At 43.5% G+C, this 27,813-nt stretch overlaps 1 protein-coding gene across 3 annotated transcripts in view; it reads right to left on the bottom strand.

Annotated features, from left to right (window-relative positions):
- Positions 1–316: 316 nt before the first annotated feature.
- Positions 317–27,813, bottom strand: part of FSHR (follicle stimulating hormone receptor) — a 189,720-nt gene continuing 162,223 nt past the window's right edge. The window contains exons 7-10 of one of the 3 annotated variants that reach the window (XM_043918058.1): positions 23,223–23,291; positions 23,034–23,108; positions 8,217–8,402; positions 317–3,096 (exon numbers count right to left, since the gene is read on the bottom strand). In XM_043918058.1, coding sequence (XP_043773993.1) covers positions 1,863–3,096; positions 8,217–8,402; positions 23,034–23,108; positions 23,223–23,291 — 1,564 coding nt within the window. In that variant the 3' untranslated portion in view covers positions 317–1,862. The remainder of the gene's footprint in view (positions 3,097–8,216; positions 8,403–23,033; positions 23,109–23,222; positions 23,292–27,813) is intronic. The other 2 variants (XM_043918059.1, XM_043918060.1) reach the window with 2 other exon arrangements.

Raw genomic sequence — 27,813 nt, 5'->3', positions numbered from 1 at the left:
ATGTATGGATATGAGACTTGGAGTATAAAGAAAGCGGAACACCAAAGAACTGATGCTTTCCAACTGTGGTGTTGGAGAAGACTCTAGAGAGTCCCTTGGACTGCAAGGAGATCCAACCAGTCAATCTTAAAGGAGATCAGTCCTGAATATTCATTGGAAGGACTGATGCTGAAGCTGAAACTCCAGTACTTTGGCCACCTGATACGAAGAACTGACTCATTGGAAAAGACCCGGATGCTGAGAAAGATTGAAGGCAAGAGGAGAAGGGGATGACAGAGGATGAGATGGTTGGATGGCATCACCAATGCAATGGACATGAGTAGGCTCTGGGAGTTGGTGATGAATAGGGAGGCCTGGCGTGCTGCAGTCCGTGGGGTTGCAAAAAGTCGGACACGATGGAGTGACTAAACTGAACTGATGATCAGATCATCTAAATGGGGTCGTTTGTGAAAGTAGGTAGGGAAAGTGTAGTTATTTATCAGGAATAATATGTGAGGGAATGAGTTCTAGATCACGGTCAGGAGAACTAGGTGCTAGTTCAGTCACTGATATGGGGGGAAAGAAGTAAACTGTTGTTCATCAAGCCTGTTAAAGCAATAGGTACCTTAAACTCACTTTCTTTTCTAATTGTTATAATAAGTCCAATAGTTAGATACTATAACCAGCTCCCATTGCAGAGGGAGACACTGAGCTAGGGAGAAGTTCTGCCTTATTGTGGAATAAGAATGAAATCTCAGCTTCAATTCCAAAGTTGCTGTGTTCTTAACAATATAATCCATAGGCACACCGTATGGGTTGTATACTTCAGTCAGGGTTTGACTGAAGAAGCAGAAGCAGTCTTGCATATGTATATATGGCAGGGATTTGTTACAGGGAATTGACTTACACAATTGTGGAGGTTGGTAAAGTGGGCTATGTAAGGATGTTGTCTCCACATCTGATGCTAGTCTATAGGGCAGGCAGTCATAAAGGGAAGATCACAAGCATTCTTGAAGCCATAAGCAAAAGATAGACTCCAGAAGTTCAAACTGAAATCTATTTCTGTTCTTGTTGCTTCTGACCTTGGTGGTAAAAGTGTTCTGAAGATGGGGGTTCTTCAACATGGAGCTAAACACATACACTTGACTTAAGAGGCAGAGAACCCGAGGAAGGTTCCAGGGTATGGTGGACCCATTGCAGACTCACAGCGGTGAGCTGAATCAACAGATGAGCAGCAAAGTGTGCAGCTTCCCTTCCACCCTCCTGTTTTCCTGAAAATCTTTCATGTGGCCTACCTTCATGGGAAATATTTACGAAAGGGAATTCTGGGAAATGTAGTTCAGCCTACTCAAGTTGACATATTTCAAAGCATCACATAGATATTCAGTAAATCTTCATTGAGGGAATGAGTGAGTGAATAAATATTGCACTGCCTCTCTTGCAAGTTCTCTGGGAGTCAGGACATTTAATTTTGGCTCTGCTTCTTATAAGTCGAGTAATATGGAACAAGTCACTTAACCCTTTAGGTTTTGGTTTCCTCGTCTATAAAACTCCAAGCATAATTCCTGTTCTGCCTGTTTAATAGGACTTTTATAGGGATCAGTTGAGATGATCTGAACAAGAGCACTTTGAACGCTATAAAGGATAGAACAAATGTGATGTAGTACTACATTATTTTAATTATTAATGTTGTTATGAAGTCTTCAGTTGCCTAATGAATCACGTGGAGTTAATAGTTTCTGACCAATTTACCTTATGGATGTGCCAGGGAGATTAAATTAGATGAAGTACGTGGAAGTGCTCTGTCAGCTATGCCATGACATATTCTTCAAAGGCAAGACATAATTGTCATTCAACACACAGAAACATTTGCACATTGTGTTTTAGTTCTTGGTTAAATGTCTTAGGGGGATAAGTGTGTAATTGGAACCATTGGTAACCCTGGGAGCTGGGGGGCAGTGGCCATTCCTTGGATGAAAGTTGTGGGCAGTGGATGAGGTTTCTGACCTATAGGTTTGGGCTTGCACTTCATAGCAGCCAAACTTGCTCAGCAGAATGAAGAAATCCCTGCGGAAGTTCTTGGTGAAGATGGCATAGAGGAAGGGGTTGGCACAGGAGTTGATGGGGTAGAACAGGACCAAGAGGATCTTTGACTTGGACACAGTGATGAGGGGCACCTTGAGGGAGGCAGAGATGGCAAAGAAGGAGATGGGCGCCATGCAGAGGAAGTCGGTGAAGATGAGCATCGCCATGCGCTTGGCGATCTTGGTGTCACTAGAAGAGGATGTGATGTTGGGGTTCCTCACCGTGAGGTAGATGTGAATATAGCAGCCACAGATGACCACAAAGGCCAGGACATTGAGCACAAGGAGGGACATAACATAGAGCTGTGACAAGGGGCTATCAATGTCCATGGGCAGGCAGATGCTCACCTTCATGTAGCTGCTGATGCCAAAGATGGGAAAGAGGGCAACTGCAAAAGCAAAGATCCAGCCGACCAGCATGATGCTGGCAGCATGGCGGAGCTGCACTTTGCATTCGAGCTGCATGGCATGGGTGATGGTATGCCATCTTTCCAGGGTGATGGCGGTCAGAGTGTAGACTGAGAGCTCACTGGCAAAGACAGTGAAAAAGCCGGCAGCATCACAGCCTGCTCCAGTTTGCCAGTCAATGGCATAGTTGTGGTACTGGCTTTTGGTGTGGACATCAACTGAGGCTATGAGCAGCAGGTAGATTCCAATGCAGAGATCGGCAAAGGCCAGATTGCACATGAGGAACCGGGGGACCGTGAGTTTATACTGGCTGGTGATCAGGATCACCAGAACTAGGATGTTCCCAGTGATGGCCAGGATGCTAATAAACCATATCAAGACTCTGAGAATATCATCCCCCATGATATCTTCACATGGATTGAATGCGTCTGGCTCAGGGGAGCAAGTCACATCAACCACTTCATTGCATAAGTCATAGTCAAATTCACTGTACATCATGTCAAATCCTTTGGCATAGCTGGGCTCATCATCTTCTGCCAAAGAGACTCTCTGACCCCTAGCCTGAGTCATGTCATCAACTTCTTGCCTTAAAATAGATTTGTTGCAAATTGGATGAAGGTCAGAGCTAGAAAAATACAAAAAGGAACAGAGTCAACATGTTGGATCCAGAATGGCAAATATATCACTGTCTTTACACAGGGTAGAGAATGGGATTTCTTCCTGAGATTTTTTTTTTCTTCTAACAGTTTGTCTGCCCTTGAGACTAAGCTCAAGGGTTAATGCTTCTTACTGTAAATGAACAGAACAACTCGTGTGTATATTCCTAGAGTTGGATGGCCCACTTGGGAAACCATCTGGCCACAACCTGAATGTGGGGAGGAAGGCGCCTGGGACTAGCTAAGCCTTACTGTTAAGTGCAGATAATTTACACACTTGATATCAATTCCATCCTCTCCCTTCCCCATTGCTACTCAGCCCTCTCTTCATATGCCTGAATAGTATACATGCTGTTTTCTCTACACTAAACTCCAGTCCTAGAAGCTCTGGACTGTCCTCTGACTCAAGTGGGAGTTTGTCTGCATAGATTGGAAGATCGGAGGCTTTAGTTTGTTCCCAGCCAACTCTGACCCTGGCTCTTTGGTACTTGTGCTACTAGGAGGTCTGCTAACTTGCCTGGAATGTTATTGAGGGGTGTATTCTTTATTATTTCACTCCTCAAGGGCCACCGTAGGCCTCAGGCATTGTCTGCAAGGTAAGCCTGGCTCCCTCATTTTCAGCAGTTTGCTAGTGAGATCCCAAAAGGATCTCAACCTGAGAATGCAGGTTGCAAGTGATTGTAACTCATGCCCTAGGGAGCTGGATCTTCTCGGGGTCACTTTTTCTGTCTTAGTTTCCCCCCTTTGAACCCCAGCATACAAGAGGCCTTGCCAACAGAATATAAGCACTTCCAGAAGGGATTTGAATGAAAGCCAGATGACAAATATTCTATCCAGACAAGTGGATAGTGCATGTAGAGATAGGGGGTAGTAGTTCTGAATAGTTTTGAAGCAAAGTCTTAAGGAATGGGGATGCTTCACATTGGGTCTTCTTTTGAATGGAAACAATCACACACACCCTATTCATTTCCTCCCTCCCCGAGGGATAAACTCACAGCAACGTTGAGTGACTGCATTTTTCTCAAGCCTTAACAAAAGTCTCAGAAGGGAGTGGGGAGGTGAGTGTTAAAACTCTTCAAACACTGCCCTCTCCCCCTCCGCCCCACCCCCACCAACCATAAGATGGAGAGAGTGACTGGGGCATGGAAGAGGTAAAGATTTCATTAGGTACTGAACGATGGGGACTGGTCAAGTCTGCAGTGGACGTGGACTGGTCTGAACTTTCCCCATGACCCTCCCCATTCCTCCCTTCTTTCCCCTTCAGAAAGTGAAGTGAATTGCTAGATTTCCCTCAGGCCAACGGACTCGGACTCTTTTATTTTTTCCCCTGGAGACTGTGTCATTTTGTTTTGTTTTAGAGACTGATAGAGTTTCTTACTTACATCAGCCATAGTTGACACTAAGGAGGTTAAACAGTTAATAACATACATGGAATTGAAAATGTGCACAAAATCTTTTGGTTTAGTCAGAGATCTTACCAAAAAAGTAAGGCAAGCTCAGAGACAGGCAAAGAGGGAACAAGAGAATCACTCTGTGTTTTTCCAGTCATTGGATTGGCAGCAGCCCAGTTCTAAGAACAGGAAGTAAGTAACCTGGCACTTGCAGACTGTGATTGGGTTCACTGGGATGGATCTGACTAACCATCTAGGCACAGCCTTCACTTCTTGGGGCTTATGTTGACTGCTGTGATGATACTGATTGTTGATACTTCTACCGGTATATGTTAAGTATTGATGTTTTCCTTTCCTGAAACAGAAGTGATCTAATGACATGAGTGGGGAAATGGTAAACAATGTATGTCTATGGGAGAAGACTAGAAAGAAAAATGGAAGCCAGGGAAATAAAGTCTTGCCTCTGCAATACCTCAGCAAATCCTAAGTATTATAAGAAATTGGAAATTCAGTTTGGGGTGGAGTTAAAAAGTGGTACTCCTGGACCCCAATAAATCAATGAACAGTTACTTGGGAAGTGCATGGCAGAGTGGCCCAGAGTCTGAGCTTTGAAGATAGACAGACCAGAGAGTTTGAGTCCAGCTGGTGTCGGTCAAGTTGTTTACAGTCTCTGAGCCTCAGTTTCTGCCTTTGTGAGAAGAAAATAGTGCTGTTATTTTTGTGAAACTTAAATGAGATAAAGGTGCAAAGTTTTAACATGCCTGGCAGTGAGTACTAGGCAGGTATCAGCAAAATGAAGACAGAGGATGGTGGTTACGTACTGAGTTCATATTGGGGTCATGCCCTATGTGGGTACTTAATGAATATGCCACAGTGCATCAGTTTAAAATCTAGCTGGAAAGAAAGCAGCTGAATACAAGAAATAACAAAACAAGGACAAAATAACAATGTTAGCTGAGTATAGAACTATGACAAGGACATAACCGGTTCAGTGACAAATGAGGGAGGGGAGTGGATAATAAGATTTTTCCATGAGAGTTCAGAAGGGCCATTGGCCAAAATCTCACAGTCACAGGGCCTAAGATTTACACTTTGGGCGTTATTTCCAAGTGAAGATTGGAGGGCCAGTTTCATCATGCATCTTTAAACTCAAATTTCATTACCTAACCACACTACACCTACTATGGTATGCCATGAATTAACACAATTAAAACACAAATCCTGTGTTTATTATCTTCTGAATAGCATAGCCATGTTGTTGTGGGTTTGTGAATTTGCTAAATAGAAAGACCAAACATCATTGTGATTTTTGTACTCTGTCTTGGCATGTCTTCTTTGAAGAGCTGTGGACCTCTCCTTTGCCACACCTGAGAAGCCCTGATGTAATTTAAAATAGGGACCTAGAGAGGGTGAGAGACCAGTGGTCCAGAGGGACAAGGAAACCCTTCAAGCCATGGTACAATGTAAGACAGACCTGGAGATTTCCAGTTGGGTGATCCCTGAGGGAACATCTACACTACCAGGAGGTGGTGAAACCAGAGGAGTCTGGGCAACTGAGTAAGACCATATTCCTATGGTGTTGGGTACTGACAGCACGTGATGGGCAGCTCCTTCAGTGGTCTTAACATCCTCTGAGATTTCTCCTGGGGGGCATTTAGTTCCAGGATTTTGGCAGTGAAATTGGTATCTTTCCTGACCTGGCTGGAATATCTCTTTCTGGAATATAAAAGAGGCAGGCCTTCTGCTTCAGCCCACGCTCTTAAAAATTCTAGTCGTTAAGAAGAAATTCCCTAGCTCTTGAGCTAACTTGCGGGGAGTGTCTGATTCTAGGGAGTTCCCTAATGATGTGTGCTAATTCTGAAGAGTAGCCCCTTTTCTGCAGACCCTTTACAAGGGTCTGAGTGTGGACTGCTACCTCTTCAATACTTTGAAAACATTTTAGGGTGTGTATTGTTTGGTTGTTTTGTTTTATTTTACTTTAGAGCAGGGGATATATCTGCATGTTAAGGTTGAATAATAGAAGTGGCTACATTAAACAGTAAGACAGTATCATGGAAGCTGTGTTCATTCTGGGCTACTGTGCAAGAGTGGAAACCAGGCATCATCTGACTGAGTGCAACTGCATGGTATGGATTGTATCAGTGAGCTCAGGAGAGGCAGAAACTTGGAGAATTCCTGATACGGTGATGATATGGTATTGCCATATATAGGAGAAGGCAATGGCAACCCACTCCAGTACTCTTGCCTGGAGAATCCCAGGGATGTCGGAGCCTGGTGGGCTGCTGTCTGTGGGGCTGCGCAGAGTCGGACACAACTGAAGCGACTTAGCAGCAACAGCAGCGGCAATACATTATATCTCTGATTGTTGTTGTTTAGTCACTAAGTTATGTCCTACTCTTTTGCAACCCCATGGACTGTAGCCTGCCATAGGATTTCCCATGCAAGAATACTGGAGTGGATTGCCATTTCCTTCTTCAGGGGATCTTCCTGACCCAGGGATTGAACCTGCTTCTGCTACTTGGCAGGTGGATTTTTTTTTTTTTACCACTGAACCACCTGGGAAGCACCTGTATCCCTGGTGGGTCGTTTATATATCTGGAACATGTAAACTTCAAAGTATCCCCTTTCTATAACTTCAACTTTTTAGCCAGTTACCCACTAGGACTTGGCTTTATTAGGATTACCCTTTTTAACCTGGGATTCCTGGAACCTGACCAGCCTTGAAAGCCAAAGGAAACAGACATCATAATCTTTGTTCTCCCTGTGAGGTGATAAGCTCCAAAGATGAGTTAGGGAGGTTTAGCATGGTGGAGAAGGAAATGGCAACCCACTCCAGTATTCTTGCCTAGAGAATCCTGTGGACAGAGGAGCCTGCTGGGCTGCTGTCCATAGGGTCGCACAGAGTCGGACACGTCTGAAGCCACTTAGCTTGCATACATGCATTGGAGAAGGAAATGGCAGCCCACTCCAGTGTTCTTGCCTGGAGAATCCCAGGGACAGAGGAGCCTGGTGGGCTGCTGTCTATGGGGTCGCACAGAGTCGGAAATGACTGAAGTGACTTAGCAGCAGCAGCAGCGTGGTGGAGGTGTGCTGTGGGTGTGTGATCAATCTCTGTTATGGCATCTTGCTTCCCCCCTCCAAAGCTGACTCTGATGGTCCCTGGCACACTTATGGTCTCCCCTGCTGACTCAGACAGTAAAGAAGCCACCTGCAATGCAGGAGGCCTGGGTTTGATCCCTGGGTGAGGAAGATCCCTTGGAGAAGGGAATGACAACCCACTCCACTATTCTTGCCTGGAGAATTCCATGGACAGAGGAGCCTAGTGGGTTACAGTCCTTGGGGTCACAAAGAGTCAGAATGACTGAGTGATTAACACTTCGGCACATTTATAGGATGCAGAGTTTCAGACTTTAAGTATATACCCTTATTGGTACAAAGGGAAAAGGGAATAAACATTTATTAAGCATCAGCTATGAATCAGACTGGCTTGGTGTTTTTCATAGTAGCTCATTTAATATTTGGTAGGGAGCCTGCCATGTGGGTTGCTTTCTCCTGTGAACCCATTTTCAAAAAACATACTAAGGCTTTGATCTAGAACTTGCCTAAGGGATTTCATCATGGATGCAGAAGTTGTGGACCAAGTACTCCATTGGAGAAATGCCCAAACAGGGCTCAAGGGCTGGACAGAGAAGACTCACGTTTGCCGCCTCCAGTTTTCGAAGGCACAGCAGTGGCTGGGGTAGGTGAGGCTGGCCTCCACGAGTGTGACAAATTTTTCCAGACTGGGAAGCTTTTTTAAGCGGTAAGTTGACTTGGCCCGCAGCTTCTTAAGATTTTCTAAGCCATAGCTAGGCAAGGAATGGATCCTGGTTCTTGAAATATCTCTATAAGGAGAAGAGGCAAACATAACCTGATTACTATGAGTCTAAATTTTTCTGCTCTGTTAGCAGTCAAAATAGCAGTCATAGTAGACCTGTTTTTACATGAGGGAGGAGGGAGACTCCTGTTATCCGACACACCTCAGTCACATAAATGTTTGTATAAAGGGACATTTGGCCCTTGAGTTCATGGTAGGAGGATATGGATAACAGGTTTCTCTGTATCCTGGGTGTACTAGCACACTGGCTGATCTGGGGCTTAACTGTAGCCCTTTGCCCTTCCATAGTGTCTCTTTAGAATAGACACTCACAGAGTCCAAAAGTCTGTTCTGTACATCTGTGTCTCTCTTTCTGTCTTGCATATAGGATTATCATTACCATCTTTCTAAATTCCATATATATGTGTTAGAATACTGTATGGGTGTTTATCTTTCTGGCTTACTTCACTCTGTATAATGGGCTCCAGTTTCATCCATCTCATTAGTACTGATTCAAATGAATTCTTTTTAATGGCTGAGTAATATTCTGTTGTGTATATGTACCACAGCTTTCTTATCCATTCGTCTGCTGATGGGTATTTAGGTTGCTTCCATGTCCTGGCTATTATAAACAGTGCTGCGATGAACATTGGGGTGCATGTGTCTCTTTCAGTTCTGGTTTCCTCGGTGTGTATGCCCAGGAGTGGGATTGCTGGGTCATTGGGATGACCCAGAGGGATGGGATGGGGAGGGAGGTGGGAGGGGGTTTCAGGATGGGGAACACATGTAAATCCATGGCTGATTCATGTCAGTGTATGGCAAAAACCACTACAATATTGTAAAGTAATTAGCCTCCAACTAATAAAAATAAATGAAAAAAAAAAAAGAATAGACACTCACTAAATCACATAGAATCAAGAAAGTGAGACCACTTCCTCCCCCCCATAAAACCAGATGTAAAAATATATTTCTTGAGCTGGGGTAGACTCTGTGGCCATATTTCAGAAAAGGATGCAAAGAGAACACAGTATAAGAGGAAGGATTATGAGATGGGCAACAGAGGTACCCTCAGCCCAAAGACAAAGTGTCAGTGGGGAGTGGTGGTGATGACCGTGGTATCCATGGACAGTCTGCGTGTGTACCCTGCCCTGCGACCTGTTAGACTGGTGACCTTGGTCAAGTTACCTCACTTCTCCATGTGTCAGTTCCCTCAGTTGTAAAACAGGAATGGTAATAATCATACCTACTTCAGAGGGTGGTTGTGAGAATTAAACAAGCTAAAGTACATAGAAAACCTCCTGACCAACAGACAGCACTTGATGACAGGAGCTGTTATCAGAAAACATCACACACACGCACAGGGCTGTTCTTGCTTTGTTGGAGAGTCTATGCCTTCTGACCCAGGAGGTCTATACAGAGACGAGTGTAAATGAACATTTTAACCAGGTTCCTGTCCCTGAAGGGCTCCAGAGCCCCATCCTTGCTGGCAGCAACACCAGTGACATGGGCAGTTTTCTGGCAGCACTGCTGGCAGCTGCAACCTTCAAAACAACCATGACCAGCTGGTAGGTGCAAGGAGATTTAAATGGTACTGGCTTAGACTTTGGAGGTCAGTAGGCTGGCCATGAATGAGTGCTTCTGAAGGGGGTGGTAGGGATGACCAGATGGACTCATTTCAAGCATCCTTGGATATACTTGGTAAAGGAGAATCTTCTAATGTCTGCATTTCCTCTAAGTCAAAACAGTAGGCACTCGGAGCAATGAAACTTCGGGGTGTGAATATATATCTGCTACCCTAGATGTTCTCCCAGTCTGGTGAAAATTACTTTCTCAAAGTCTTGTTTTCATAGGGTCATTTATTCTCTTGCTCAAAAATTTATAATGCTTCCTACTGTCCAGTAAAACCCACTTGTAACTGCTGCCCTGTTTGTCTCTTCCTTTTCCAATCAAATTTCTTATACTAGGTGTCCATACTTGATGTCACTATTTTCTCATTTCCTAATCCAACTCAGTTTCTTCCCAACCCCTAGAGAAACAGTACTCATTAAGGTCACATCTTAGTTCTAACCTTCTTGATTTCTCAATTGCATTTCACACATAAAACACTTCTCCATTTTTCTTGGCATCATTCTTTTGAATTTCTTCTGACATCTACTTTGGCTTATTTCTGATTTTGTTTTTTCTCCTCTATCTATTGGAGTTCCTCTAAACTCAGGCCCCTTCCTGACTGCACATAATCTTCCCAGGTGATCTTACTTCCTTGATTTCAGATACCAGGTATATGCTGATATCTTCTCTGTATATATCCCAGTTTAGATCTTAGTTTTGAACCCCAAACCCAGATAATCCATTGTCCATCAGATCTCACCCTTTTGATGACTTGCAAGTATCAAAACTGAATTTACCATCTTCTTTTAAAATATGCTCCTTCTTTTGTTTCCTTGTCTCAGCAAATGACTCCTCCATTTCCCTGTGCTGCTCAGCATAGAAACCTGGGAGTTATCCTTGACTCCTCCCTCTCCCTCCCTTGGACTCAATTTCTTGTTTTTGCAAGCCTAACTTTTACATTTGTTTCACATTGGTCCACTTTTTTTGGACACATCTTTAGTCTAAGTCACCATAATCTCTGCCTAGAGAGACAGCAGTCTCAATAACTGTTCTTCTTGTGATCATTGTATTAAGGTTCTCCAGAGAAACAGAACTGATAGGATATATAGAGATACATAAGAGGATGTTTATTATGGAATTTGACTCGCACAATTTTGGAGGCTGAATTTTGCAGATCTCCATCTGCAAGCTGGAGATCCAGGAAAAAGTTTGTGGTATAATTCAGTCAGAGACAAAAGCCTGAGAACTAAGGAGGCCACTGGTTTAAGTCCCAGAGTTGGAAGACCAAAGAACCAGGAGTTCTGATGTCCAATGCCAGAAGATGGATATTTCAGCTTAAGAAAGGAAACACATTTGCCTTCCCTCTGCCCTTTTGTTCTATGAAGGCCCTCAACTGATTAGATGATGCCCACCCACACTGGGGAGGGTGAATCTTCTTTACTCAGTCTGTTGAATCCAGTGCTAATGTCTTATGAAAACACCCTCACAGATGCACTCAAGAATAATATTTTACCAGCCATCTGGGCATCTCATGGCCCAGTCAAGTTGATTTTAATTAATTTACTTAATTTAAATTATTAATTTAATTAATGATTTTAATTAATCACCCTGGCCTCTAGCTCTAATGCAATTGTTATACTGCAGATTGGGTGATATTTTAAAAATCCCAATTAGATTGTGACCTCCTGCTTATAACTAGTCAGTGATTCTCCACTGCACTTCCAGTGATGTACAAAGCCCTGAATATGATGTGCTGGTCTTTGCCTGATCTCTCTCACATCCACTCCGTGCCCTTTTCTGTGTTCTGCTCTGTCTTGCAGGAGAGATGGCCTCTAAAGTTTCCATTTCCCAGGTACCACCTTGTTAATCACTTTTGGTTGGGTTGAGCAAATGGCACTGGTGGGATTGGCAGGTGGGAGGAAGGGTGAAGCGGGGGCATTTCTCATCCCTCCTCTGCCTCAGGCAGCGGCTCTTCTGTGACTCCAGCTTCATCACACAGATCTGTGGAGGATCCAGCAGCTACCAGTCATCCCAGTTCTGTGCTTCAATTAGATCACATCCTCGCTTGCCTTTCCAGTCTAGGATTAGTAGCAATTATCTACCATTGCTAATCCCTGGACTGCTAATTCCCTGCTTGATACTAAGGGAAATTTACATTTTCAGAGTTAATGATTGTCTTGATATAATACCTCTGTATATTTTACTTAGTCCCCCTCCTTGTTAGATACCCAACAGATCAAATTTGTCATTGCTATTGTTCAGATACTTCAGAGTGCTTGCTGATTTTTGCTTGCTTGTTCCATCACTCCTAAGTATTTCCTTATTATCTCTATTTGTATATCTGATGGACAGATAAAGCTTTAGATATTAAACATTGGGCTCCTGATCTTACCCCAAACCTTCTCTACTTGCAACCTTTCCTGTTGTTCATGCAAAAACTTGGAAGTCACCCTTGACTCTTCTTTCTCTCATACCCTGTGTACTCTCCCTCAGCAAAATAACTTGGCTTTACCTTCCACGTGTATCTGGAATTTAATTGCTTCTCACACATTCATTGCTGTCACCACAGGATAAACGTTCTTGGTGTTCCAAGGTCTCTTTTCTAGTTCTTGCCTGTGTATTCTAATTCTGTGGAGCTGGGGTCCCTGGAATTGAGAGTCTGATCCATGAACCTTTGTCACTGTGGTGAGTCTTCACTCTCTGATGCTGAAAGATCCAGCTGTCCTAGCCTGTTCAACACTTAGCCTTTCTATTGCTGCAGAGATTCTCAACTTTCTTTTCTGCCCTAAAAAAATCTCTCCAGTTTCTCTCTTCAGGCAATTGTTCCTCTGACCAGTTCTGCTATTGACACTCAAATTCTGGTCCCTGGGACCAAGTTTTTATTTTGCCTGGTATATGGGCTCTTCTTTTTTTCCTCAAATATGGAAGGGAGCAAAGATTGCTTGTTTTGTCTAAAACAGTTCAAGGCTTCCTATGGGGACTGAGATGAAGGCATAAGCAAAGTCCTTCAGGAGTAATTTAAACCAGGGGGATTATTTATTACTTACCATTAGCATTTTTAATATTTCTAAAATCAAGTGATACAAAACAGAAGACTCTTTTTCTTAGTTATGCCTTCACCTCTTAATTTTAGAATATATAAAAATCACATTACTGAAGATTTCCCAAAATAAATTTTTATATTGCATGCAATGGCATCATATTTTCTCTTTGACTCTCACTGACTCTCATTGGCTCATATTTCTCATTGATTAAAGATGACTGCAATTTCTTCATGCTCTTCCACAGATGGTCTATTTGCCTCTCCCTTGAATCCCCATGATGTCTTTGGACTACAGTAGAGTATGATGAAAGTGTTACTCTGCCAGTTCTGGACCTTGCTTCTAAGAGCACTGATAGCTTCTAAATCTTACAGAGCTGTAAGCTGCCATGCAACAACTCGGAATGCTCTGATAGTGCCATGCTGGAAAAAGTCTAAGCCAGGTGCAGAGGGTCTGGAGGATAAGATGCCACGTGTGTGTGTGTATGTGTGTCTTTGTGTAGAGTGGTACCAAGGAGCACCAGATACTTGAGTGAAGAGGACAACTTGCAATACATCCCCCAGACTCAGCCACCTGAGCTGACATCACGTGGATCAGGGACAAGACAAGCTACCCAAACTTCTAAAACAAAACTGTGGCAAAATGGAACAATTGCTTTAAACCACTGAGTTTAAGGATAGCTTTTATGCAGAAATAGAGAACTCAAACAAATTCACGTTGACTCCCATAATCTCCATCATTTTTAACAGCTGTAGAAGCATTTTTCCTTGAAAGCCATTAACAATGCAACAGCACTATAGTCTGTATACTTTTCTGCCTCTCTCAGTTACCATTTTTTTCTTTATATACTAGCTCTTTGTATTTGCATTTTCTCTCTCTTGTAGGGCAGAGGACTCCTTTCATTCTCAGCAGTGCCTTTTACATAGTAAGCACCCAGAAAATTATTGCTTTGTTCAAAGATAGTCTAAGGAGTGGCCTGATGGAGGACTAGGAAAGGAAATGATAGATCACCCCAGCCAGCTGTGATGTCTTCTGACCTCTTGTACTTACAAAGGTCTGGTACCTTGTATTGTCTCTTTTATTGTTTCATACTGTTCAACTTTTCATGTGTATTTGTTTTGTCTCCTCAGCTAGATTTTAGATGCTCTGAGAACAGGAATTACTAAGATACTTTTGTATTCTACCTGGCATTTGGCACAGGGCTGGGCTCAAGAAATCTACTCAGTGGAGAGTTGTCTGATTAACAGAGATGCCTCAGCATTACGAGAAAGTGAGAAGTTGAAGGAAGTCTTACAGGAGAGCAATTCTAAAGGGAGAAGTGTGCAAGGCAGACTGAGAGAGGAAATCTGGATTTAAAAGGAGCTCAGCTTAATGGTGCTTCTGCAGCGGGCAATTATTTGTGACTGAGAGTATCAAAGGAACCAAGGAAGGGAGCATCCTTGTGCAAAGTTTACAAGGAGATGGACACAGATTAAAGAATCAGTAGAATAATGTGTTGAATGGGTTGAGCTGTGTGCGGTTCAGTGACTAGGAGTTGGATCGGGAGGTTAAGCATTGGTGCCTGTCTCTTTGCTCGGTGTTCTGGAGCTAGCTTATACTGCAGACTCCTCATCGCAGCTGCAAAATATGTGAGTTGCTGTCATTTGCACAGGTGGCTCCACTTCTGGAAGACTGTGGCATCTTGTCAGTATCTTGGGATCCAGATCTTCTGCTGGTGGATGTTGAAAGAGTGGTTGGTAGGAGAGAGATGCAGAGTCACTTAGAGTTTGGTAAAGCTGATTCTTTAACAGAAATGGTTCCTGGGTAGTAAAAGTGTTTGTAGAAGTGTTTACTTCAAGCTTACTGGACACTTGCTAGGGCAACCAAACAAGGAAACTGTCATAAGACTTCCTTATTTTGGACTGGCAGAAAAATGTTTCTCTGGTACCTTCACAGATTAAGAAAAATCTATCAACATTTATATCAGTAGGGACAAAGAGGGGATAATAGAGAGTGTTCAGTATGGAGTGAGACTTAAACTGCAAATATTCCCACTTTTGCTCTGTTCCCCTAACATAAATACGCAGACACACAGAGTCTAATCACTGACAGTCCCTTCCATGTGATCTGGAAACCTAATGTTAGATTTTAATTCCTTTGTAAAAGCATATTCCACTCTTAGGATGCAAATATCCCCAGGGGGAATAGCAAAACAAGGCATTATCAGTTGTTCACATCTTCATGGAAGTGGGTTTGTTGTGACTACTGGCTAAGGGTAGGCTTGGGGTGAGGCCCAGAACACAAAGTACAACAGTGAGGGGTGTTCAGAAGGCTGATTCTGAGCAACCATATTTTGAGTAATTAAGGGAACCACAGGATGGGATTTGATCTCTGACCTTGAAAGCCAGGTGGAAGAGTTTAGAGTTTTTTTGAGCAGAAGAATGACTTATTGAAAGCAGTGATTTTATTAGATTAGTCTTGAGAGTCTTAAACATGGCACACAATAGGTGTTCATTCATTATTAAATGACTGGAAGGAGAAAGGAATGGCTATTACACAGATGTGGACATGAGATGAGAGCTTACCTCCTCATACTGTTGCTTCATCTGTTAAGTCACCGTATCACATGGCAAAGATTTATTGGGTGTCTGCTCTGTTACTAAAACCTCCTGTGATTTCTGCAGAGATTATAGTTCTGCACAGTAGCTTTTGTCCTTCTACCAGAATGAGATAACTTGGGGCTGGTACTGTTTGTTTTTGAGTCTCTATATCCATCACATCCATCCAAAGATGAGCACAATAAAGGACAGAAATGGCAAAGACCTAACAGAAGCAGAAGAGATCAAGAAGAGATGGAAAGAATCTTTTTGTGCAGAAGAACTGCACAAAAAAATATCTTAATGACCTGGACAATCACGACGGTGTAGTGTCTCACTCAGAGCCAGACATTCTGGAGTGTGAAGTCAAGCGGGCCTTAGGAATCACTGCTGCCAATAAAGCTTGTGGAGGTGATGGAGTTCCAGCAGAGCGCTGTGAAAGTGCTGCACTCAATTTGTTAGTTAGTTTGGAAAACCCAGCAGTGGCCACAGGACTGGAGAAGATCAATCCTCATCCCAATTCCCAAGAAGTACAGTACTAAAGAATGTTCAAACCACTGGACAATTGCACTCATCTCCATGCTAGTAAGGTTATTCTCAAAATTCTCCAAGATAAACTTTACATTCCATAAACCAAGAACTTCCAGATGTTCCAGCTGGGTCTAGAAGAGGCAGGGGAACCAGAGATTAAATTGCCAACATTTGCTGGATCACAGAGAAGGCAAGAGAATTCCAGAAAATGTCTACCTCTGTTTCATTGACTATGCTAAAGCCTTTGTGTGGATCCTAACAAACTGTGGGAAACTCTTAAAGAGATGGGGATACCAGACCATCTTACCTGTCTCCTGAGAAACCTGTATGCAAGTCAAGAAGCAACAATTAGAACCCCGAATAGAACAACTGACTGGCTCAGGATTTAAAAAGGAGTACGACAAGGCTATTTATTGTCATCCTGTTTATTTAACCTATATTCAGAGCACATTATGCAAAATGCCAGGTTGGATAAGTTACAAGCTGGCCTCAATATTGCTGGGAGAAATATCAACAACCTCAGATATGTGGATGATACCACTCTAATGGCAGAAAGCAAAGAGGAACTAGAGAGCCTCTTGATGAGAGTGAAGGAAGGGAATGAAAAAGCCGGCTTTAAACCCAATATTAAAAAAGCAAAGGTCATGGCATCCAGTCCCATCACTTCATGGCAAATAGAAGAGTAGAGTTTGAAGGGTAAGAGGTAGATTTCCTCTTCTTGGGCTCTAAAATTACTGCGAATAGTGACTGCAACCATGAAACTGGAAGACTCTTGCTTCTTGGCAGGAAAGTTATGACTCACTTAGTGTGTTAAAAAACAAAGACATAACTTTTCTGACAAAGGACTGTATACTCAAGGCTATGGTCTTTCCAGTTGTCATATATGGATGTGAGAGCTAGACAGTAAAGAAGGCAGAGTGCTAAAGAACTGATGCTTTCTGATTGTGGTGCTGGAGAAGACTCTTGAGAGTCCCTTGGAAAGCAAGGAGATCAAACCAGTCAATCTTAAAGAAAATCAACCCTGAATACTCTTTGGAAGAATTTATGCTGAAGCTGAAGCTCCAATACTTTGGCCACTTGATGCGAAGAACTGACTCATTTGAAAAGACTCTGATGCTGGGAAAGATTGAAGGCGTGAGGAGAAGGGGACTACAGAGGATGAGATGGTTGTATGGCATCACCGATTCAATGGACCTGAGTTTGAGCAAGTTGGTGTTGGACAGGGAAGTTGGTGATGGACAGGGAAGCCTGGCGTGCTGCAGTCCATGGGGTCATGAAGAGTAGGACACGACTTGGTGACTTAAGAGCAATGAACATCCCTCACATCTAGCAGAGAACCAGACTCACATTGAATAGATGCTCAATCAACACGTACCAAATATATGACATGTAAGCCCTGCTATGTTCAGTGAATGAGTGAGGATGTCTGCTTTATTACTGACTGTTCCTAGGGCTGGTGGGCTGGACAGGAGAAAGGGTAGAAATGGGCAGGTGTTATTAATCCTTGTCTTTCAGGCTGGTCTCATGATGGCAGCTTTTCTTTATAAGGTCCCACTTTGGTTAACATGTTCCATTCTGGAAGTGACTGGTTTTGAGAATTGAAATCCTGAAAAGTAGTCCCAACAGGAGACATCATAAGACAATGGCTGACAGGATTTAGCAATCCTAAACTGTTTCAACATTGTTAACATTCTTGATTTTGAGCTACAAAGCAGAAAGGGAAACAGCAGTCAGTAATAAGATGCTGAGTCAGGAGAGGCAGACGTTAAATTGTGCTCTGTGCCCTGTTTAATAAAGTGCATTATAGCCAGTGCCACAAATTTGATTTGAACAATTTCTATTTTTCCCAGCAAAGATGTTATTACAGGTCAATCATTTCCATAAGTGAGAGCACATTTCTGGTGTATACTACACTGACAGATGGCTAGAAGACCTCTCTTTCATGATCCCAGGTGGAATAAAAAGGCAATTTACTATCTATAGGACTGTGGGTATACTGGTAATGGAAGGGAATCATTCTTATACAAATAACTCAGTGTTTGAATCTGAACTATCAAATGAATCTGAGCTATAGCCAAATCAATTTGATAAACCATCAGAATATGATTGTACTGGCTCCAGCCTGCGAAAGCAATGCATTAAATTTTCCCCACAGGAAACGGTTTCCCAAGGAAACAGCAATTGCTTGACTGCTTTAAAAAAATAAAAGAAAACTTGAGTGAGTTCAGAATATCAGGTGAAAACTCAGATGACTGCTGATGTTCAAGGTCAAGACTCATGAGGGGGGAATCAGGATGCTAGACTGCTCTTGGAAACTCAGTGGAGCTTGTCTGTGTACCCCTGGCTTTCTCTGCATCTATTTCTCTTTGCAATGGAACATCTTATACTTGCACCCTCAGGTGTTCAGGGGCTCCCTGATTTTCACTCAGCTAAAATTTTTGCCTTCAGGAAAGGAGTTATGATTGGTTTGGGTGCCCTCCCCTTAATTCCCTTAGAATCCCTTGCATATATGTACTGGGGCAAAGCACTGAGACTGCTAGGAGGAAGATACACCACTGTTGGCTCTTGGAGGAGATGTGGAGACCAGGCCAAGCTTCCCAACTCCCAGCCTTGCTTCAGGGGCCGTGATTCTCAATGTGCTTTCTGGACCAGCAACATCAGCTTTGCCTGCAAAGTTATTAGAGATGCAGGTTCTCAGGCCCACCCCTGACCTGCTGAATCAAACCCACTGGAAGTGGGGATTAGCCATCTAGAGTTTTATAAGCATCCTGGGTGATTCTGATGCATGGTCAAATTTAGAACCATGGCTTAAGGGCATTTGAGGACCACTTACAGCTGAGGTGGCCCATTGCTGAGTTCCGCTCTGCAATTTGCCCTCATTTGAGTTGCCCAAGACTTGACTTTTCCCCTGGGCCTGCCTGCACCCGGTGACTGTTGATGAGGAGGATCAGTCTCTGGCCTTAATTCAGTCAACTCTGAAGGGCCATTCTAACTCCAGAGCTCCCCCTAGAATCAGCCGAAACTTCTGTTGCAAATGCAGTGTAGTTCACCTCTCTTAGCCTGATTCTGCTTCCATCAAGTACTCCCCACAGGCTCCAAGAACACTTTCCAGGAAGCCTTCTGCATGCAAATACCCACATCACTGTCTGATGTTCAGTGAGAGGAATCTGATTCAAGCCACAGTCACAGCCCTAGCCTGAGCTGCGTCTGTGGTGGGCTGCGCAGTCTACACTCACTTCTCCTACCCATGAACCCACAGCACCAGCATGGGCTTGTACTCTGCACACACACTAAACAAGTAGCCTTCAGGTCAGGGTTTACCTGGGATTGGCACATAAGGCTGGAAATGGAGGATAGACTAGGTCCTAGAGCCCCAGGTTAGCAGCCAGAGAGGCTGGGAAGACATCTGCAGACTAACCTGAAAGCCCCCAAAAAGGAGGTTCAATGTTAAGCTGACCAACCTTCTTGCCCCTAAGGGGAGGAGGAGGTGATCAGCAGTTAGAGACTGGGGTGTAGGCCAGGATCTTACACATATATCCTCATGCATTGACATGAGAAGGTATAGAAATGTATTATCCCTCTCTACCTTTTTGCGTGCTTGCTAAGTCGTTTCAGTAGTGTCCGACTCTGTGTGACCCCCATGGGCTACAGCCCACCAGGCTCCTTTGTGCATGGGATTCTCCAGGCCAGAATACTGAAGTGGTTGCCATGCCCTTCTCCAGGGGATCTTCCTGACCCAGGGATCATAAGAGACCCTGTGTCTCTTATGTCTCCTGCATTGGCAGGTGGTTTCCTTATGACTAGTGCCAGGCGGGAAGCCCCTCTACCTTTTAAGTCATGGCAAATGCTTCATAATTCCTTTGGATTTTCTGTAAATTTTACTCACTGTTTCTGTGGTAACAGTGTAGAAAATGGGCCTGTAACTTGAGGGCTCTGCAAAACTGCTGGTGATGATGTCATCCCTCTTCTTGCTGGCCCTCGTGGCAGGGCTGGTTGGGGGTCTGTGTTGGTGTTTTCCACTGGAGACCCTGGTCAGACACACTGTGCAGTGCCTCAGCCTGGGACCCACTTGTCAACATCAGGGGACATTCTTCTATGCTGTGTGTGTCTACCTTTTACTAGTCTTCTTGGGCTGGGGGCGGGCTCTGGTGTTTATAGTTATTTTTCCCCCTGTTTTAGTTCACAGTAAATTGAGGGTCCCTTTTAGATGTTCAGTTGGACCGATTGAAATACTTCAGGTGACATGGTATGGTGGGAATGCATAGGATATGAGGCAGGAGACCTAGCTTCTGGTCCAGGCTCTGCCACTTACTGCAGCAGTGTGATGGTTAGCAGGTTACTTGCCATTTCTGGCTCTGGTTTCCTCAGCTGGGTGGTGAGCTAGACAAGATCCTGTCCAGCTCGAATGTTCTCAGTAGCAGACAGTAGTTAAGGCGCTGTGATGTCATAGTGTATCTGGTACAGGTCACATGTGGAAACCTACCCCATCACAGACATGCTCTGCCATAAAAGACAGGGGTGCTGGTTTAGGTATGTTCAAAACCTTTAGGACTGTTCACTAAGTGAAATTAACACTCTGTTGTTCTCCTGGTCAAAGACATCAAATACACTTTCTCTGTTTGTCTCCCAGGTACTCTGAGAATAAGAAACATCGACTAAGCATTACAAGTTTTGAGTGTGATAGTTGCTCAGTCGTGTCCAACTCTTTGTGACCCCATGGACTGTGTCCTGCCAGGCTCCTCTGTCCACATGATTCTCCAGGCAAGAATACTGGAGTGGTTTGCCATTCCCTCCTCCAGAGATCTTGCTGTCCCAGGGATCGAACCCACCTCTCCTGCACTGCAGGCAGATTCTTTACCAACTGAGCCACCAGGGAAGCCCTACAAGTTCTGAGGACTCTGTGTATTGAAGCACAGGGACTGTATGCCTGGTGCTCCGCATTTGTTACCCCCAGGTCCTACTTGATGCTTCATAGCGTACATCATAGTTCAATATATTAAGTTGCATATTTAGTTCTGATATCTGACTCTCCTTCATACGAATATAAGCTTTCTGTGAGGAAGAACTTTTGTTTCTTGCACTATATGCAGTGCATAGCATAGGGCTGGTGCTTAAAAATCTATCTGTTCAATGAGTGAATATACATATATTCACTCTCTCTATATATGTATACATACACACACACACACCCTTATATATATATTATTATTAAGCTTCAAACAGTATTAGGACATGGATATTATTGTCCCTGTCATTGTTTTAGGTGAGGAAACTGAGGTTTAGAGAGGTGAGAGAACTGGTTTTAAACCTAGGTAGTCTTCTCTGGCATCTCTGCTTTAATTGTGCAAACATCCCTTCCTTTGTACATGCTGCCTTTCTGAAACCAGGCATTCTGGAATGATCTTTGAACTTATTCAAAGAGATAGAGTCCCACATAAAAGTTACAACAGATCCTTTATCATCATTAATAATCATTAATTGAGTTATTGCTCTACCACACAGGCTCTCATTCTAGAGATGCACAGGTTCCAACCTGAAGGAGAATGCAGTTGCCCCCAGGTGTCTGTGGGGAATTGATTCCAGGACCCACTGAAGACACCACAATCCATAGATGCTCAAGTCCCATGGCCCTGCCTTTCTTATCCACAGTTCTGTATCAAGGATTCAACCAACTGCAGACAGTACATATTTATTGAAAAGTATCCATATGTAAGTGGACTCATGCAGTTCAAACCTGTGTTGTTCAAGGGTGAACTGGAAAGCTTTGTGGTGAAAATGAAAGTGATGTTGATAGTTGGTAGGCAGGTAAGTAAATAACCTATGTACTGACTGCCAAGTAAGAGGTACAAGCTAGTGGCTCTCAAGTGCCTGAACTGACCTCAGGATAGCTATGTAACAGTCATTCTGCAAACCTTTACGTCTGTTCACGTGTTTATCTGTTTCTTTGCTTACTATTTCTTCCTACATCTGACTTCTTCCTTCTGGATACCTTTCTTCTTCCTGTAATACATTTGTTCATAGATGTAGTGGGTCTTGCTTAGAACCTGGGGAAATACATTTTAAAGAAGCTCTTGCAGACCTGGGCCCTTCAGCCATGAGGGCTGTGGGAGTTGCAGGAGGAGGAATTCACTGTTAGCAGAGATTGTCAATGAAGAGCTGGGGGTTGGAGTGACCCATGTGGAAGGGAAGGGCAGGGGCAAATAAAAACAGAGGAAAGTCACTCTTGGTGGGAGAAATGAAGATGAGCAAGCAACAATAGAAGGAGAGGTGCTGATACAGTCCCATGAGGCACTGGTGGCACGTGAAGAGATCTGGAATTGAGGCAAAGAGGAGCCAAACATAAATGTGTGTATTTCTCACTGGTTTGAACAAAACTCCTGAACCCTGAGGGTGAAGATGGAGAACTGTGCTTTCCCTTTCAGGGAAGAGATGTATAGCAGAGTGGTTAAGAGTGTTCTAGGAGTCAGACCAGTTTGGTGTTACATCTGTGCTCTAAAATTTCTGTGACCTTGGGCAAATTGACCCCTCCAGGGAAGCCAGTTTTCCCTTCTCTAAAATGGGACCAAATAGCTCCTACCACAGAGGTTATTATAAGGAGTAAATTAGAAAATGCCTCTTACATTTTTGAAACACTCTCTGGGACTTGGTAAGTGCTCATTAGATAGTTGTGTTATTGTTGTCACAGTGTTGATATTTAGAGTGTAGGTCAGCCCTAAATTGTCCTCTACACCTTTGCAGATGATGCAGATAAAATTTGATCTTAATTGCCAGCCCTGTCCTGTAAGCATCTCTGAATGGGAGACAGTTGACTGCTAACTTACAGACACTGATCTCTTGGACAAAGTTGACTGCTAACTTACAGATGCTGATCTCTTTCACTTGGAAGCGAGGGAGGCTACTCACAGAATGACCGGTCCGGAGGCTCCCTGGAAAACATCATTAGGCAGTTCTTCCAAATTACTGTTATCACTTAGATTCCTGGGGATGGAGTTGAGAAAAGAAGGAGGGAAACACAAAGCCACATAAACATCACTGTTGTTATAAGAGCCATTTCCCTCTAAATGGCCTGGAAGAATAGTTGGGGCTACTTACAGCTCATCGAGTTGGGTTCCATTGAATGCACAGTTGTGTATTTCTTGAATCCCATTTTTACTCAGCCATCTGAAATAAAAGACCCATTAAAAAACCAATAATGTCAGATGCAAACAGTACACGAGTTTCATAATTGGAAGCACTGGGGCAAGGTCAGACAGCACAGGTTAGTGGCATAAATAAAATACCACCCTAAGACTCAGGGGGCAGGGTGGAAGGGAGACTGATTTATCACTGTATAACCTTTTGTAATGCTGGAAGTTTGCATTATGTGCATGTATTACTTATTCAGAGAAATCAATGAAATTTAATTTTGAGAAGGCACACTTAGGCATAGCAGCCTGGATCCCATAAGGTGTTTGCACACATCATTCATGTGCAGAAATGATGCCATGGGAGGAGCAGACAAAGATCTTTCCCATCCTGAAGGACAGAAATAATACAGTTATTGAACAAGTGTCTGTAAGACAGAGAAAGAACATATTGTATCCCCTTTCTCTATCGCCTTAAGCCTCTCACTCATGCTCATTCACAGCAGCGGGCCTGGCTGTCATCAAAAAGTGATCTAATTAAACTGTCAGACAACCTGAACGTCTCCCATGACCCATAGGGACCTGGCTATTGGAGTTTGTGGAGGTGGCTCTGGGTTAAGCCAGAAAGGAAGAGAAATCAATTATAGAGGCTGTGGGCTGTGACAGGGTGAGATGGTGTGAGCGGGTGAGGGAGGAGGCTCTGGGGGAGGTTAGATGGGATGGGGAATCATCATCCGGATTGTGCAAAGGTCAGTGAGCAGCTTTGCCTGGACAGGGGAGCCCAAGGACACCTTGGACTGACAACTCAGCACTGCTGTGCTCCTGTATGGATCTGAAAACAAAAACAGAAACCCAAGGTTGGGAGGGCTTAGCCTAAAGAGCCTCTGATCACTTGCTCTTGATTTGCCGTCAGGTCCTCTTCCTTGTCCAGCTCGGTGGGTTTGCAAATAGCACTGTTCCCGAAGCTGACCCAGGGACACTCCCATGGGTCCAGGATGTTGAGAGTTTCTGTTGCTGCAGTGGGGAGCCTGACAAGCTTAAAATCAGAGGAGGACACTGTGTGTTTTTCTTCCCCCTGAAAGCTAGTTAGCTGAAAATCCACACAGGAGCAATGCAGGTCTTTGAGAACATTAGCAACAAACTGGTAGACTCTGATGGCTAAGAAGTAGCTGTGCACCCCCAATCCTGCCTGCCCCACACCTTCCCAAGTGTGCCCAGCACATCCAGCCTTCCTGACGGATTCGTCAGCCTGTTGGCTGGGGGTGACAGTGCTGAAGCTGCTGTCCCTAACCGGTGGGAGGTGGAGCCTAGGAGGTGTGGACCAGACGAAGGAGTCAACAGCTTTTTCTATAAGGGGCCCAGGAATATATTTTAGGTTTTGTGGGCCAAGAGGCAAAATGAGAATATTGCATAGGTACTTTGTGTTAGTCCCTCAGTTGTGTCCGACTCTGTGTGACCCTATGGGCTGCAGTCCACCAGGCTCCTCTGTCCATGGGATTCTCCAGGCAAGAATACTGGAGTGGGTTGCCGTACCTTCCTCCAGGGACCTTCCAACCCGGGGATTGAACCCACATTGTCCTTTCCTGCATTGCAGGTGGATTCTTTACCATCTGAGCCACCAGGAAAGTCACCAGGTACTTTATATAAGTAATTAAAAAACAATTTCCATGAGATTTTTATTGACCAAAGTTAAAGTATAATAGTAATAATTGAGTACAATTTTTTTTGTAATATATGTCTACTATTGAAAAGAATGGATTTTTTTTTCTTTTGTTTGGAGTAACATTTGCTTCATTTAGGTTCAGCTTTCATATTCCTTATCATCATAATCTTGACTTATAGAAACAAGTCCTATATCAGGGACTAGATTTGGCCCATGGGCTGTAATTCAGTTCAGTTCATTCACTCAGTCGTGTCTGACTCTCTGTGACCCCATGAATGGGAGCATGCCAGGCCACCCTGTCCATCACCAACTCCCGGAGTCCACCCAAACCCATGTCCATTGAGTCGGTGATGCCATCCAACCATCTCATCCTCTGTCGTCCCCTTCTCCTCCTGCCCTCAATCTTTCCCAGCATCAAGGTCTTTTCAAATGAGTCAGCTCTTCGCATCAGGTGGCCAAAGTATTGGAGTTTCAGCTTCAACATCAGTCCTTCCAATGAACACCCAGGACTGATCTCCTTTAGGATGGACTGGTTGGATCCCCTTGCAGTCCAAGGGACTCTCAAGAGTCTTCTCTAACACCACAGTTCAAAAGCATCAATTCTTTGGCACTCAGCTTTCTTTATAGTCCAACTCTCACATCCGTACATGACCACTGGAAAAACCATAGCCTTGACTAGACAGACTTTTGTTGACAAAGTAATGTCTCTGCTTTTTAATATGCTGCCTAGATTGGTCATAACTTTCCTTCCAAGGAGTAAACGTCTTTTAATTTCATGGCTGCAATCACCATCTGCAGTGATTTTGGAGCCCAGAAAAATAAAGTCAGCCACTGTTTCCACTGTTTCCCCATCTATTTGCCATAAAGTGATGGGACCGGATGCCATGATCTTAGTTTTCTGAATGTTGAGCTTTAAGCCGACTTTTTCACTCTCCTCTTTCACTTTTATCAAGAGGCTCTTTAGTTCTTCACTTTCTGCCATGAGGGTGGTGTCATCTGCATATCTGAAGTTATTGATATTTCTTCCAGCAATCTTGATACCAACTTGTGCTTCCTCCAGCCCAGCATTTCTCAAGATGTACTCTGCATATAGGTTAAATAAGCAGGGTGACAATATACAGCCTTGATGTACTCCTTTTCCTATTTGGAACCAGTCTGTTGTTCCATGTCCATTTCTAACTGCTACTTCCTGACCTGCATACAGGTTTCTCAAGAGGCAGGTCAGGTGGTCTGGTGTTCCTATCTCTTTCAGAATTTTCCACAGTTTATTGTGATCCACACAGTCAAAGGCTTTGGCATAGTCAATAAAGCAAAAATAGATGTTTTTCTGGAAATCTCTTGCTTTTTCAATGATCCGGCAGATGTTGGCAATTTGATCTCTGGTTCCCCTGCCTTTTCTAAAATCAGCTTGAACATCTGGAAGTTCATGGTTCATATATTGCTGAAGCCTGGCTTGGAGAATTTTAAGCATTACTTTACTAGCGTGTAAGATGAGTGCAATTGTGCGGTACTTTGAGCATTCTTTAGCATTGCCTTTGTTAGGGATTGGAATGAAAACTGACCTTTTCCAGTCCTGTGGCCACTGCTGAGCTTTCCAAATTTGCTGGCATATCGAGTGCAGCACTTTCACAGCATCATCTTTTAGGATTTGAAATAGCTCAACTGGAATTCCATCACCTCCACTAGCTTTGTTGGTGGTGATGCTTTCTAAGGCCCACTTGACTTCACATTCCAGGATGTCTGGCTCTAGGTGAGTGAACACACCATTGTGATTATCTGGGTCTTGAAGGTCTTTTTTGTACAGTTCTTCTGTGTATTCCTGCCACCTCTTCTTAATATCTTCTGCTTCTATTAGGTCCCTAGAATTTCTGTCCTTTATTGAGCCCATCTTTCCATGAAATGTTCCCTTGGTATCTCTAATTTTCTTGAAGAGACCTCTAGTCTTTCCCGTTCTATTGGGAAGTTCAGATGGAAATTGAAGAAAGTGGAGAAAACCACTAGACCATTCAGATATGACCTAAATCAAATCCCTTATGACTATACAGTGGAAGTGAGAAATAGATTTAAGGGACTAGATCTGGTAGACAGAGTGCCTGATGAACTATGAACGGAGGTTTGTGACATTGTACAGGATACAGGAATCAAGACCATCCCCAAGGGGGAAAAAAAATGCAAAAAAAGCAAAGTGACTGTCTGAGGAGGCCTTATAAACAGCTGTGAAAAGAAAGGAAGCCAAAAGCAAAGGAGAAAAGGAAAGATATACTCATTTGAATGCAAAGTTCCAAAGAATAGCAAGGAGAGATAAGAAAGCCTTCCTCAGCGATCAATGCAAAGAAATAGAGGGCTGTAATTGGCTGACTCTTAATCCAGCAAAAGTGGTGAGCAAATCCATGTGAGTGCCACTTATCTTTCTTCTATAGGCTAGATAATTAATACTTTTTTCATGAATATAAATAGATGTGGCTATGTAACATGCAGACTAATTTAAGATAATTATTGTATTCAGAGTAGCCCTTTTTCTTTACAGATTTTCTTAATCAATAGATGCCATTGTATGTGGAGGAGGTAGCATTTTTTGATGTCAATAATGGATTATCACACAATAAACAAATTATGTCCAGAATTCCTGCCCAGGGGGTTATGTTAGGCAGTATTACTGTCAAACTATTACCAGAGAAGCTGGTATTTTTCAAGTACATGCCTAGTCTCTTAAGAGAGGTAGTGCTGGTTTTAAAACTAGCCTCATGATGATGGTGACAACAAATAGGGCAGAACGTCAGCTAAGGAATTACTGAATCATGGTTTTCCTTAGCCTTTTTTTGTCCTTTCCCCAGTATGTTCACTCACTGAAGGCTCAGGAAGCCCCAGAAGTAGAGTCTGTCCTCTTTTTAAAGAA

The sequence above is a fragment of the Cervus elaphus genome, chromosome 11 (genome assembly GCF_910594005.1).
Source record: "Cervus elaphus chromosome 11, mCerEla1.1, whole genome shotgun sequence".
Lineage (NCBI taxonomy): Eukaryota > Metazoa > Chordata > Mammalia > Artiodactyla > Cervidae > Cervus > Cervus elaphus.
Note: the sequence above shows the minus strand (reverse complement) of the source record. Positions and strands in the feature narration are given on the sequence as shown.